At 44.4% G+C, this 12915-nt stretch overlaps 1 protein-coding gene across 19 annotated transcripts in view; it reads left to right on the top strand.

The window, feature by feature from the left end:
* The window catches only part of CIT (citron rho-interacting serine/threonine kinase), a 195767-nt gene that overhangs the window by 355 nt on the left and 182497 nt on the right, over positions 1–12915 (top strand). For all 19 annotated transcript variants that reach the window (XR_012420746.1, XR_012420745.1, XM_074008011.1 and 16 more), the window contains exons 2-3: positions 776–884; positions 7486–7627. Coding sequence is in view for 16 of the 19 variants with exons in the window: in XM_074008009.1 (XP_073864110.1) it covers positions 789–884; positions 7486–7627 (238 nt within the window). In the remaining 3 variants the exon portion in view is untranslated. The remainder of the gene's footprint in view (positions 1–775; positions 885–7485; positions 7628–12915) is intronic.

Below are 12915 nucleotides of genomic sequence, written 5' to 3'. Positions count from 1 at the left end.
TTATTCTGCCCAGTGTAGTCAGCCAGTTCCTTATTATCTGCGTGATAGCAATTTTCTTAACCTCTCTGTTTCAGTGTCTTCATACCTCGTGCCCATCCCACCACCTCCTGATGCCCCCGCCTCTTTCGCTCTGCTCCATTCCCTCTGGCCTCCCTGTTATTGTTGGAGAGGCCAGGTCCTGCCGCAGTGCTTTTGGCTTGGCTGTTTCCTTTGCCACGGATATCTTTCTTTCCCCAGATATCAACATGGCTTGCTGGTCACCCGCTTCAGGTCTTCAAGTCTTGGGTCAAATGGTGTCTTCTGTGAAGTCTGACTTGACCACACTAAAGATTGCACCGTCTCACCCCCATTGCCCGTATCTTACTTGGTTTGTTTTTACCTCATAGCGCTTAACACCTTCCAACAAACTATATATAGTTTGCTTGTTTCAGTCATTCATTTAATAACTACTTATTCACACCTATTTATGTGCCAGGCTATGTGTGCCCCCACTGCGTGGGGGCAAAAATCTCTGCCCTTGTGGAGCTTCCATTCTAAGGGGGGAGATAATAGACACATTGATAAGTAAGAGAGTATGTCAGATAAGTGTATCACCTCCTGTTACGGTGAGTTAAAATCTGGTGTTTAATCTCCATGATTAGACTGAGCTTCCTAAAACTGGAGTGGTAGCTAATTTTCATCTCCTTGTCCCTGATACCTTGAGGGAGATCAGGATCTCTCAAGCCCTTCCTGCTCAAAACATAGGACATACTTGACTTTTCTGATATCCTTTCAGCACCAGTGGGGAGATGTTGAAGTTCAAATATGGAGCGCGGAATCCTTTGGATGCTGGTGCTGCTGAACCCATTGCCAGCCGGGCCTCCAGGCTGAATCTATTCTTCCAGGTAACAGGCTACCCTGCCAACTTTGCTCACCTGTGTGTTTCCTTGGAATCTCCTTGTCACTCACCTTTGCTTTTATTTTATTTATTTATTTAGAGTCTCACTCTGTCGCTCAGGCTGGAGTACAGTGGGGCAATCTCAGCTCACTGCAACCTCTGCCTCCTGGGTTCAAGCGATTCTCCTGCCTCCGCCTCCAGAGTAGCTGGGACTATAGGCGCCTGCCACCACACCCGACTAAGTTTTGTATTTTTTTTTTTTTTTTTAGTAGAGACGGGTTTCACCATGTTGGCCAGGCTGGAGTCAAACTCCTGACCTCAAGTGATCCTCCTGCCTTGGCCTCCCAAAGTGCTGGGATTACAGGCATGAAATGTGCCAGGCTTGCTTTCATTATAGGACCAAGGATAATATTTTAGGAGAAATTCTGTTTTGTTTTGCTTGAAACAAGGTCTTCTGTCGACTCTAGGCCTGTGCCACCATGCCCAACTAATTTTTAAATTTTTTGTAGGGATGGGGTCTCACTATGTTGCCCAGGCTGATATTGAACACCTGACTTCAAGTGAGCCTCCTGCCTTGGCCTCCCAAAGCACTGGGGTTATAGGTGTGAGCCACTGCACTGGCCTTCTATTTGGAGTTTTATATGCACTGATTATTTTGGAAAAAGGACACTGCAGAAGTAGATAGCTGAACTTGCCTTAGGAGGGAGATCCTTTCATATTTCTCACACTTTACACTTCTGTACTAAAGTTCATTAATTGATTGATTGACAGGGTCTTGCTCTGTGGCTCAGGCTGGAGTGCGTTGGCACAATCACGGCTCACTGTAGCCTTGACCTCCCGGGCTCAAGCGATCCTCCCACTTCAGCTTTCCAAGTAGCTGGGACCACAGGTGTGTGCCACCACACCTGGCTAATTTTTGTATTTTTTGTAGAGATGAGGTTTCACCATGTTGCCCAGGCAGGTCTCGAATTCCTAGGCTCAAGTGATCCACCTGTCGCAGCCTCTGAAAGTGTTGGGCTTACAGGCCTAAGTCACTGCACCAGGGTGAGTTTGCCCTTTTATTGGAGAAAGAAAAATAAATGAACAAAGATGCTTTTTAAAACTACAATTTCTGTGGGTATCATCCTATTCATTTTCATTGCAGGGATGTTTATTTTTTAAGATTTAAAAAAAAGTTTTGATGAATATCACACCTGTTTAACCCTCATTCCTCTCAAGATAACACATTTCCATCACCCCAGATGTGTTAAAACTTAATGTCATAAGATTACTTCCAAATAGATTTTTAATTCTTTTGTTTCTGATGTATATGGAACACTGGTGAAGTAGAAATCCTTGTTTGATTTATGTATTCATAAGTCAGGGGGACAATAGAGACTGTGAAGATTTAGAATTGAATCCCAGTCCCAGCACTAGTTAGCTGTGTTACTCTGGGTGAGTCAGTTACCTTTTCTGAGTCCATTTGCTGTTCTTTAAAATAGGTTGTAGCCTGTAATCCCAGTATTTTGAGAGGCTGAGGTGGGTGGATTACTTGAGGTCACGAGTTCGAGACCAGCCTGGCCAACATAGTGAAACCCCATCTCTACTAAAAATATAGAAAATTAGCTGGGCGTGGTGGTGGCATGCGCCTGTAATCCCAGCTACTTGAAAGGCTGAAGCAGGAGAATCGTTTGGACCCGGGAGGCGGAGGTTGCAGTGAGCTGAGATCGTGCCACTGCACTCCAGCCTGGGCAGCAGAGTGGGTGAGACTCCATCTCAAAATAAAACAAAAAAATAACATAGAGGTTGTAGTACCTAATCCACAGGGTTGTTGTGAGGATTAAATGAGATATTACATATAAAGCATTTAGCACCTTGCCTGGCTGTTAGTAAACCCCTTATAAAAAATGGTAAGTATTGTTAATACTCAGCATAGAATAGTATTAGTTATAATATTAATACTAACTTTCTGTATCCTTAATAGGAATTATGTTTAGGAAGGTAGTTATGTAGGATACCTGTAAGATGATGAACAATGAAGTATTCTTGATAACTTTTTGTTTTTTCCAAAATATTAGTATTGGGTGTTTAAACAGATCAGAGTGGAAACAAATTGAAAGCTTAGGTTGTTCTGTGGGACCATTGCCATCAGCATTTTAAGTCTTGACATATTTTTTACAAATGAATAGTCTGTCTTTAGCCTTAGATGGCTGGAGTGCTGCTACTTTTCAGCCCCTTTATCATGCTACTTCAAAATATCTCTAACTTGCTGGGCGTAGTGGCTCACGCCTGTAATCCTTGCACTTTGGGAGGCTGAGGCGGGCGGATTGCTTGAGGTCAGGAGTTTGAGACTAGCCTGGGCAACATGGTGAGACCCCTTCTCTACTAAAAACACAAAAAATAGTTGACTGTGATGGCGAGTTCCTGTAGTCCCAGCTACTTGGGAGGCTGAGGTGGGAGGATTGCTTGAGCCCTGGAAGCAGAGGTTGCAGTGAGTTAAGATCGTGCCATTGTACTTCAGCTTGGGCGACAGAGCAAGACCTTGTATCTTAAAAAAAAAAAAAGAAAAAAACATTTCCACCTTACTTATTAAGGGCTTATAATGTGCTGAGTATGTAATAGTTATGGCTTCCAATGTGTCTGGTATAGAACTGGCATGTTTCTGAGTATTCCACTTCAGCCTCGTAACAGAGGTAAGGACTATTTTTATTTAAACTTTAAATAAAAAGTTTTTATTTAGGAGACAACAGGCCAGGTGTGGTGGCTCACACCTGTAATCCCAGTACTTCAGGAGGCTGAGGCAGGTGGATTGCTTGAATCCAAGAGTTCAAGACTAGCCTGGGCAAAATAGTGAAACCCCATCTCTACAAAAAATATAAATAATTAGCCAGGCATGGTGGTGTGTGCCTGTAGTCCCAGCTACTCAGGAGGCTGAGGTGGGGGCATAGCTGGGGCCCCGGAGGCAGAGGTTGCAGTGAGCTGAGATTGTGACACTGCACTCCAGCCTGGGTGACAGAACGAGGCCCCGTTTCTAAATAAATACATAAATAGGAAGCAACAGATATAGACATATATGGAGGTAGACAAGGCCTTGCCCAAGATCATACACGTTGAGCTTTGCAGATGGAGCCAAGATCAGACTCCATCTTTGGTTGGTCCGACTCCAAAGGCTGACCACATAGCCATTGGGCCATACCGTCTGTGCACGTCAGAGTTTATTAAGTATGTCTTGTATTTTGTCATTATAACAGGAAGAATTATAGGTAAACCCTCAGTTCATCTCTTTTTAATGCTGAGTTCCCCCCACCCAGTAAAGCTATTATTGCAAGTGTATTATATACCTGTCATTTGCCTTGAGTGATCAGGTAAGGATGCTGTTTGTTCTTTTCCCATATAGTGCTATTTGAATGAGATTGAGATACAGTAGCAATTTTGTTTCCCATTCAGGTGAGTACTTTACACTGAGTGTCATTTTGTCTTTTTTACTTCTACTCAACAGGATTTCCTAACATGTTCGAGGTCAGTGATTGTCAGACTTTTAGAGCCAGCAAAATTTCCCAAATTGCTGGGTAGACACAGGTTTTCTTATTTTGCCAAGTAAGGATATTTAAAAAAAAAATAATAAAAAGAAAAACCTATTATTTTCTTGCCCTTTTATTTCATAAAGGGCATTTTAAGAAACAACAAGACAGGAAGAACATCATCTCAGAATAAAGGACCATTTTTAAATTTGAATACATTTAGTTTTATGAAAAAAGATATCATGTGGCATTCATTTTTTCTCATTTCACTGCAGGCTGTTGAAAAATTTGTTAAGACCCAGTACTGCATTTGGGAACCCCTGCTTTAGTTGGTCTAAACTCTTGAAGAATACAAGAAACAAAGCGTTTTATTTTCCTGAGTTAGTGGCAACTATTACTAAAGTGACAGATATGGTGGCCTTGAATGCAGTGCTTCCCAAACCTGACTGAGGTCTGACTCTCTTGGGGACCAGGGTCTCATTCCGTTGCCCAGGCTGGAGTGTGGCAGCACAATCTTGGCTCACTACAGCCTTGACTTCTTGGGCTCCAGTGATCCTCCTACCTCAGTCTCACGAGTGGCTAGGACTACAGGATCATGCCACTACACCTGGCTAATTTTTTTTGTTTGTTTGCAGAGATGGGGTCTCACTGTATTGCCCCGGCTGGTCTTGAACTCCTGGGCTCAAGTGATCCTCCCACCTTGGCCTCCCAAAGTGCTAGGATTCCAGGTGGGAGCCACCTCGCCCTGCTGGGGAACTTGTTAATAAAACAGATCCCAGGCTACAGTCTGGAAAATTCTAATTCAATAGGTTGTGGGGGAGGGGAGGCATAGGACCAGATAATGTGTGTGTTTGTTTTTTTTCCTTAAATTCTCCAGTGCTCTTGTGATTCAAATGCAGCAATCCGTTTCTGTTATCAAGCTGTGTAACAAAGCACTTACGACCTTTAAAGCAACAATGATTTATTTTTCTTAGGATTCTGTGGATTGGCTGGACTCAGCTAGGTGGTTCTGCTTCATCCTGTGATGTCAGCTGGGGTTACTTGTGGGGCTACATTCAGCTGGGATTATGTCTGGGACTGGAACATGTGGGTGCTGACTGCTGGCTGGGGCACCTTAGTGTTTCTTACGTGGCCTCTCTTCTCCATGAGGTCTTTCAGTAGTGTAGCCCAGGACTTGTAACTTTTTTTTTTTTTTTAAGACAGAGTCTCGACCCGTTGCCCAGGCTGGAGTGCAGTGGCATGATCTCTGCTCACTGCAACCTCTGCCTCTTGGGTTCAAGCGATTCTCCTGCTCCAGCCTCCTGAGTAGCTGGGATTACAGGCGCTCACCTCCACGCCCGGCCAATTTTTGCATTTTTAGTAGAGATGGGGTTTCACCACATTGGTCATGTGGGTCTCCAACTTCTGACCTCGTGAGCCGCCTGCCTTGGCCTCCCAAAATGCTGGGATTACAGGCGTGAGCCACCGCTCCTGGCTGACTTGTAACTTTTTTTTTAAGTAATAAAGATTTTAGGCTTTGTGGGTCCTGTAGTCTCTGTTGCAACCACTCAACTTGGCCATGGTAGCACAAAAGCAGTTAAAAACAATATGTAAATGATGGATGTGGCTGTGTTACGGTAAAACTTATAAAAAGTCCGTGGGCTGGATTTGGTCCAAGGGCTATAGATTGTACACCCCTGGTCTAGCCCAAGCATCTTTGCATGGTGGCTGGCTTCCCAAAAGTGGAAACTGGTAAGCTGCTTTTTTTTTGAGAGGGAGTCTTTCTTTGTTGCCCAGGCTGGAGTGCAGTGGTGTGATCTTGGCTCACTGCAACCTCCGACTCCAGGGTTCAAGCAATTCTCATGCCTCAGCCTCCCAAGTGGTTGGGATTACAGGCACCCACCACCATGACCGGCTAATTTTTGTATTTTAGTAGAGACAGGGTTTCACCATGTTAGCCAGGGTAGTCTCAAACTCCTGACCTCAAGTGATCCACCTGCCTTGGCCTCCCAAAGTGCTGGGATGACAGACATGAGCCACCATGCCTGGCCGCTTGACAAGCTTCTTAAAGGCACTGCCCTGAACTGGCACAGTATCTCTTGTGTCACATTCTTTTGGTTGAAGAGAGTCTCAGAGATGGCACAGATTCAAAGATAGGAGAAATAGACTCCAGCGCTTAAAGGAAGGAATAGCATGTGTCTACTGAATTGGAGGAACTGTTGGAGGCCATCTTTGCAGCGAGACCACACTATTCATGGCTTGGCACGTGGGACTCACTGCTCTACACCAGGGTCGCAGACTCATGTCTTTGGGGGCCGGGCAGTGAGTATAAATGAGTTAGGTGGGCCAGTTGGAAGATGGAGTCAGACCTGCAGTGAACTCCGGAACACATCTGCTACCGGGAGGGGCAGCATTACTCAGCTCCAGCTCAGCGTCATCAGGCAGGAAGGCGAGGCAGGAAGACGAGGCAGTGTTGCCGGATCTGCCAGTGTTTCAAGAGAAGCCAGAGACTCCATTTTTATTTTTTTGTATGGAATCTCCTGATTTTGAAATATTGGCAGATAATTCAAATTATCTTAAACACTACAGGCCAAACAAAACATATCTGTGGGCTAGAGACAGTCTGCCAGTTTGTAACTATTTCTCCAGATCATGAGTAAATTTGGCTTTATGATAGTCACTCAGTTCTCATTACTCTAGGTTGTTCAAATGAATTAAAAAAGCTGAAATTATATGAATAAACCCCTGGGCACACGTGAAAGAAGTGAAAAACCCATGTTTCCTATTGTAGAAACATGGAAGCATGTCAGAGCCAGAGGATCCAGAGGAAGTATTCTCACTAGCCTCAGACCCTCAGGAGTGAGGGACCTTTTCTTGTTAATGGCCATGCTTGTGCAGTTTTCCCTCCCAGGTGCTGGTGAAAGAAACCCACAGTCCTGGAATCATGGAAGTGATACCATAATGACTGTCGGTTGACGCTGCTTTAAAGAATGAAGCCACAGAATTGTGCTGTTAGCATGTCGTGAGCAGTTAGTTGAGTTGGTGGCTTGTAATTTACTCTGTGTGGATGTTATTGATCAAAGCTTTTCATTATTGACAGTGTCTCCATCTGCTGTTTGCTGTTTTTAGGGGAAACCACCCTTTATGACTCAACAGCAGATGTCTCCTCTTTCCCGAGAAGGGATATTAGATGCCCTCTTTGTTCTCTTTGAAGAATGCAGTCAGCCTGCTCTGATGAAGATTAAGCATGTGAGCAACTTTGTCCGGAAGTGTAAGTTTGGGGAACTTTTTCTTGAAAACCGTCCTGAGAGAGAAAAGTAGAAAGATGCTTGAGGCAGAATGAGTTACTGGTTGATAGTAGTGGGTAAGAACTCTGGTTCTATATAAGACAGATCCAGGTTCAAGTTCAGGCTGCACCTCTTATAGCTGGGAGACCAGGTAAGTTGGGCTACTTGGTTGCAAGTGACAAACTCAATTCAAAGACTGAATTTAGGACAGGTGCAGTGGCTCATACCTATAATCTCAGCCCTTTGGGAAGCTGAGGTGGGCTAATCGCTTGAGCCCGGGAGTTCAAGACCAGCTTGGGCGACATGGTGAAACCCTGTCTCTACAAAAAATACAAAAATTAACTGGGTATGGTGGCTTGCACCTGTGATCCCAGCTGCTCAGGAGGCTGAGGTGGGAGGATCACTGGAGCCCGAGAGGTCAAGGCTCAATGAACCATGATTGTGCCATTGCACTCTAGTCTGGGTGACAGAGTGAGACCCTGTGTGAATAAAAGAGTGAATTTATTGGCTTATGAAACAGAAATCCAGGAATGAGTTAAGTTTTAACTTTAGGCATAGCTGGTTCCAGAAACCTCAATAATACCCTGTGACCTCATGCTTATACTCACTCAGGACTGACTTTCTATTAGGCAATGTAGGCATGGTGCTTAGGACCTGTGATATTTAATTTTAATGAATTTAATTAGTTTTAATTAACTGAATTAAATTTTAATTTGTTTTAAAATTACAGGAAAAATGAATGTAATAATGTATAATGATTCTGGATTACATTCATCTTTATACCAATGTAGTCATAGAATAAAATTTTTGTTTTTTTTGGAGACAAGGTCTTGCTCTATTACCCAGACTGGAGTGCAGTGGTATATCACAGCTTATTGCAGTTTCAACCTTCTAGGCTCAAGCAATCCTTCTACCTCGGTGGCTGGGACTACAGGCTCACACTACCATGCCCAGCTAATTTTTGCTTTTTTCTGTAGAGATAGGGTCTTACTATGTTACCCAGGCTGGTCTCAAACTCCAGGCTTTAAGCAGTCTTCCTGCCTCAGCCTCCCAAAGCTTTGGGATTACAGGCGTTGAGCCACCATGACTGGCCCCATGAAACATAATTTTCGAATTCTTTTTTGTTTTTAATGGAGGAAGGGGCTGAGGAAGGCAAAAGTACCTAGGGCCTATGAAGTCATATATCGGCCTTGCCTTCACCCTGTTTCTGACTTTGCTTGACTTCCATGTGATGGGGCAGTTGACTGGTGGTGTCCCAGTTTCATACTCTCACATTAGTGTTTTTCAACCAGTGGGTGACTTTGCCCCCTAGATGTTTTCGGTTGTCAGAGCTGGCTGGGGATGGTGGTGTGTGAGGTTGAGGGGAGGGTCCTACTGTCAGTTAATGGGTGAGGCCAGAGATGCTGCCAAACACCTTACAGTGCACAAAGCAGCCCCTGTAACACAGAAGTATGTAGCCCACAATGCCAGTAGTGCTGAATTTGAGAAACCCCACCTTGTACAACACTGCTGTGCAATCAACCACCCTAAATATTAGTGACTTAAAACAATAGTCATTGTGGCTGGGCACGGTGGCTCATGCCTGTAGTCCCAGCACTTTGGGAGACTGAGGCGATGGATCACGTGAGGTCAGGAGTTTAAGACCAGCCTAGCCAACATGGTGAAACCTTATCTCTACTAAAAATACAAGAATTAACTGAGCGTGGTGGTGGGCGCCTGTAATCCCAGCTACTTGGGAGGCTGAGGCAGGAGAATCATTTGAATCTGGGAGGTGGAGGTTGCAGTGAGCCAAGATCTCACCATCGCACTCCAGCCTGGGCAATGAGTGAGACTCTGTCTTAAAAAAATAAGTTATTGTATTACCTCTCGTGTGTGTAGGTTGATTGGACTCAGCTGGGAATTCCTCTGCTCTGTATTACATTGGCCAGGATTGCCGTCACCTGGGACTCTCCTGGGCTGGAATGTGTGAGAGGGCTTACTCACTGTTTGGTGCCCTGGCTGGGAGACTGGGCCCAGCTGGGCCTGTCTCTCTTCATGAAGTCTCAGGGCCTTTTGCTGTCTACATGGCACCTCTATGTGGTCTCTACATCAGAAGTCAAGGAACTACAGCCTGTGATGCCTATTTTGTAAACAAAGTTTTACTGGAACAGCCACACCCATGTGTTTGTACAGTGCCTATGGCTGCTTTCACATTATAACAGCATTTTATTTCATTTTATTTATTGTTTTGGAGACAAAGTCTCACTCTGGCTGGAGTGCAGCAGCACAGTCATAGCTCACTGCAGCCTCCAACTCCTGGGCTCAGGCAATCCTCCTGTCTCAGCCTCCTCAGTAGCTAGAACTACAGGCCCATGCCACCGTTAACGGCTAATTTTTAAATTTTATGCAGCGATGGGATCTTGCGAGATTGCCTAGGCTGGTCTTGAACTCCTGGCCTCAAGAAATCCTCCCACCTTGGCCTCCCAAAATGCTTGGATTACAGGCATGAGCCACTGTGCCCAGCCCACAACAGCATTTGAGTAGTTGTGATAGAGATCAAATGGCCTACAAAGCCCAAAATAATTCCTGTTTGGCTCATTTCGAAAAGGCTTGCTGACCTCTGAGCTACATGGTCTTTCTAGTAGGACAGCCTCGATGGTAGCTCAGGGTTTCCAAAACACAAAAGTGGAAGCTGCCAGGCTTTCTTAGGGGTTATCCTAGGAGGAACATAGGATCTCTTTGGCTGCATTCTATTGTTTGATGCATGCTCTGGGGCTGCTCAAATTCCACCTGAGAGGAAACTACACAAGGGCATGAATCCCAAGAGGACTGGGGTATTGGGTGCTATTTTTGGAGACTGGCTACCACACCCTGCCCAATGGTTATCTTCCCTTATCTAGGTTAATACAATCCCAGGGAAGATTCTAACTTGGCTCTGCTTTGGGTCATTTGCCTCCCTGGAGGTGAAGTATTGTGATCGGTTTTGTTGGAGTGCCCAAAGGGGTCAGGGCAGTGTGATTACCAGCACCTCATGGGATGGGGGATGCGTGGTTATGCAAAGGAGCCGGGGATGCTGAGTAGAAAAGAATCAGCATATGTTCACTATAGTGCCCTTCGGTATTTTACATGTACTTTGTTCTCAGTTTTCTCATCTGCAAAACAAGAATAATGTATATCCTTTTTTTGGAGTCTTGCTCTGTTGCCCAGGCTGGAGTACAGTGGCACAATCTCAGCTCACTGCAATCTCCACATCCCGGGTTCAAGTGGTTCTCCTGCCTCAGCCTCCTGAGTAGCTGGGACTACAGGGGTGCACCACCACACTCAGCTAGTTTTTTTATTTTTAGTAGAGATGGGGTTTTGCCATGTTGGCCAGGCTGGTCTCAAACTCCTGACTTCAAGTGATCCACCTGCTTTAGCCTCCGAAAGTGCTAGAATTACGGGCATGAACCACCGCACCCGGTGGGAATAATGTATATCTAGTGAGGCTGTGTTGGGATTGAGTGAGTTAATGCACAGACCAGACTTGTCATGTTGCCTGTCCCATAGGAGACAATAAATGGTACCCAGTAATCATAACTCTGAACCTCAACAACATTTAATATATTGTATATCTTCAAAATGTACTTGAGATATTTGTTCATCATTCTGTTTTTGTTTGAATAAGCTCCCGCCTTCTTTTTTGAATATTTAAATTTATAAGTAGGGAGTGGGAGGGGAAGGAAATTATGTGACGAGGCTAGCTTACTGAGCCATCTGCAGGCACCTTCATTAGTCTTGAGGCTGTCCTCTGGTTACTTAACAGCAGTGAATTATCTAGAACCATATAGTGATCAGAAGACTTGGTTTAGTGGAATGTAGATGTTTTTCTAATAGAACTCTCTTCCAGGGAAATGTTTCATATGTTTGAAGAGGTTTCCTGGGGAGTGGTTAAGAGGCCATGATTGAAAATGGGTGATTACATTACGTTTTTTTTCCTCCCCTTTTTGAGTGTCTGTTTTGGAATGTAAGCTTTGTTTTTCCATGTGGAGAAGGGTCCCTCAGCTGCTTCTGCCCAGGTTTTTTGAATCTTCCTATAGGGATGGAGATTTTCTTTGGGGACTGTTAGAGAAAATAGAACAGAGAGTAGCTCTGAAGGATGTCTCCAGCAGAAGTACCCCTAGCCTTGGGCCAAGGGAGGGAAGGGAAGGGATTTTTGTCTTTCTTAATTTCTCTTACATCCCCAGTACCTAAAATAGTATCTGGCATATGTTAAGTACTTAATAAATACTTGTTGAATGAGTGTATTGCTCAGTGAACAAAATAAATGTCAAACATTAAGCACAGTATCAGATAATTTGTGTAAAAAATATACAGCAGTGTAATATTAAAACTTGCACAGAGGCCAGATGCAGTGGCTCATGCCTATAATCCCAGCACTTTGGGAGACCGAGGTGGGCGGATCTTTGAGCTCTGGAGTTCGAGACCAACCTGGGCAACATGGTGAAACCCTGTCTGTACAAAAAAATGCAAAAATTAGCCGGGGCATGGGGGCACACGTCTGTGGTCCCAGCTACTTGGGAGGCTGAAGCTGGAGAATTGCTTGAAGCTGGGAGGTGGAGGTTGCAGTGAGCCAAGATTGTGCCCAGCCTGGGTGACAGAGTGCCAGGTTGCAGTGAGCCTGTGCCAGGTTGCAGTGAGCCAAGATTGTGGCCAGCCTGGGTGACAGAGTAAGACCCTGTCTCAAAACACAAAACAACACCCCCTTCAAAAAAAAAAAAATCCAAAACCACCACCACAACAAAAAAACTTACACAGAAAAGTATTGATAATTGTGAAAGTTGGGGCTGTTACTGGCAATTTGACAGTAGCTGAATTACTACCATTTCAGCTATATCCACTATAGATAACACCTTCAATATATTTACAGCTTTAGTTCCAATAGCAAATGATAACTTTTGAAAAGTTTTTTTTTTTCTTCCTTATTGCAAACATAATATGCAATACAATGTTAAATATAGAAGGTTAAATATGTATCTGAGTCTGTTCGGGCTGTGATAATAGATACCTTAGACTTGGTAATTTATAAAGAATAGAAATTCATTGCTCGCAGTTGTGAAGACTGGGAAGTCCAAGATCAAGGCACTGGCGAATCTGGTGTCTGGTGATGGCTCCCTGCTTCAAAGATGGCGCCTTCTTGCTGCATCTTCACCTGGCAGAGGGGGCAAACATGATTCCTTCAGCCTGTGGTTTTATTTATTTATTTATTTTTAATGTTTAAAACTTTTGGCCTGGCGTGGTGGCTCACGCCTGTAAT

This window comes from Macaca fascicularis, chromosome 11, assembly GCF_037993035.2.
Source record: "Macaca fascicularis isolate 582-1 chromosome 11, T2T-MFA8v1.1".
NCBI lineage: Eukaryota > Metazoa > Chordata > Mammalia > Primates > Cercopithecidae > Macaca > Macaca fascicularis.
This window is presented reverse-complemented; position numbering and strand designations above follow the sequence as displayed.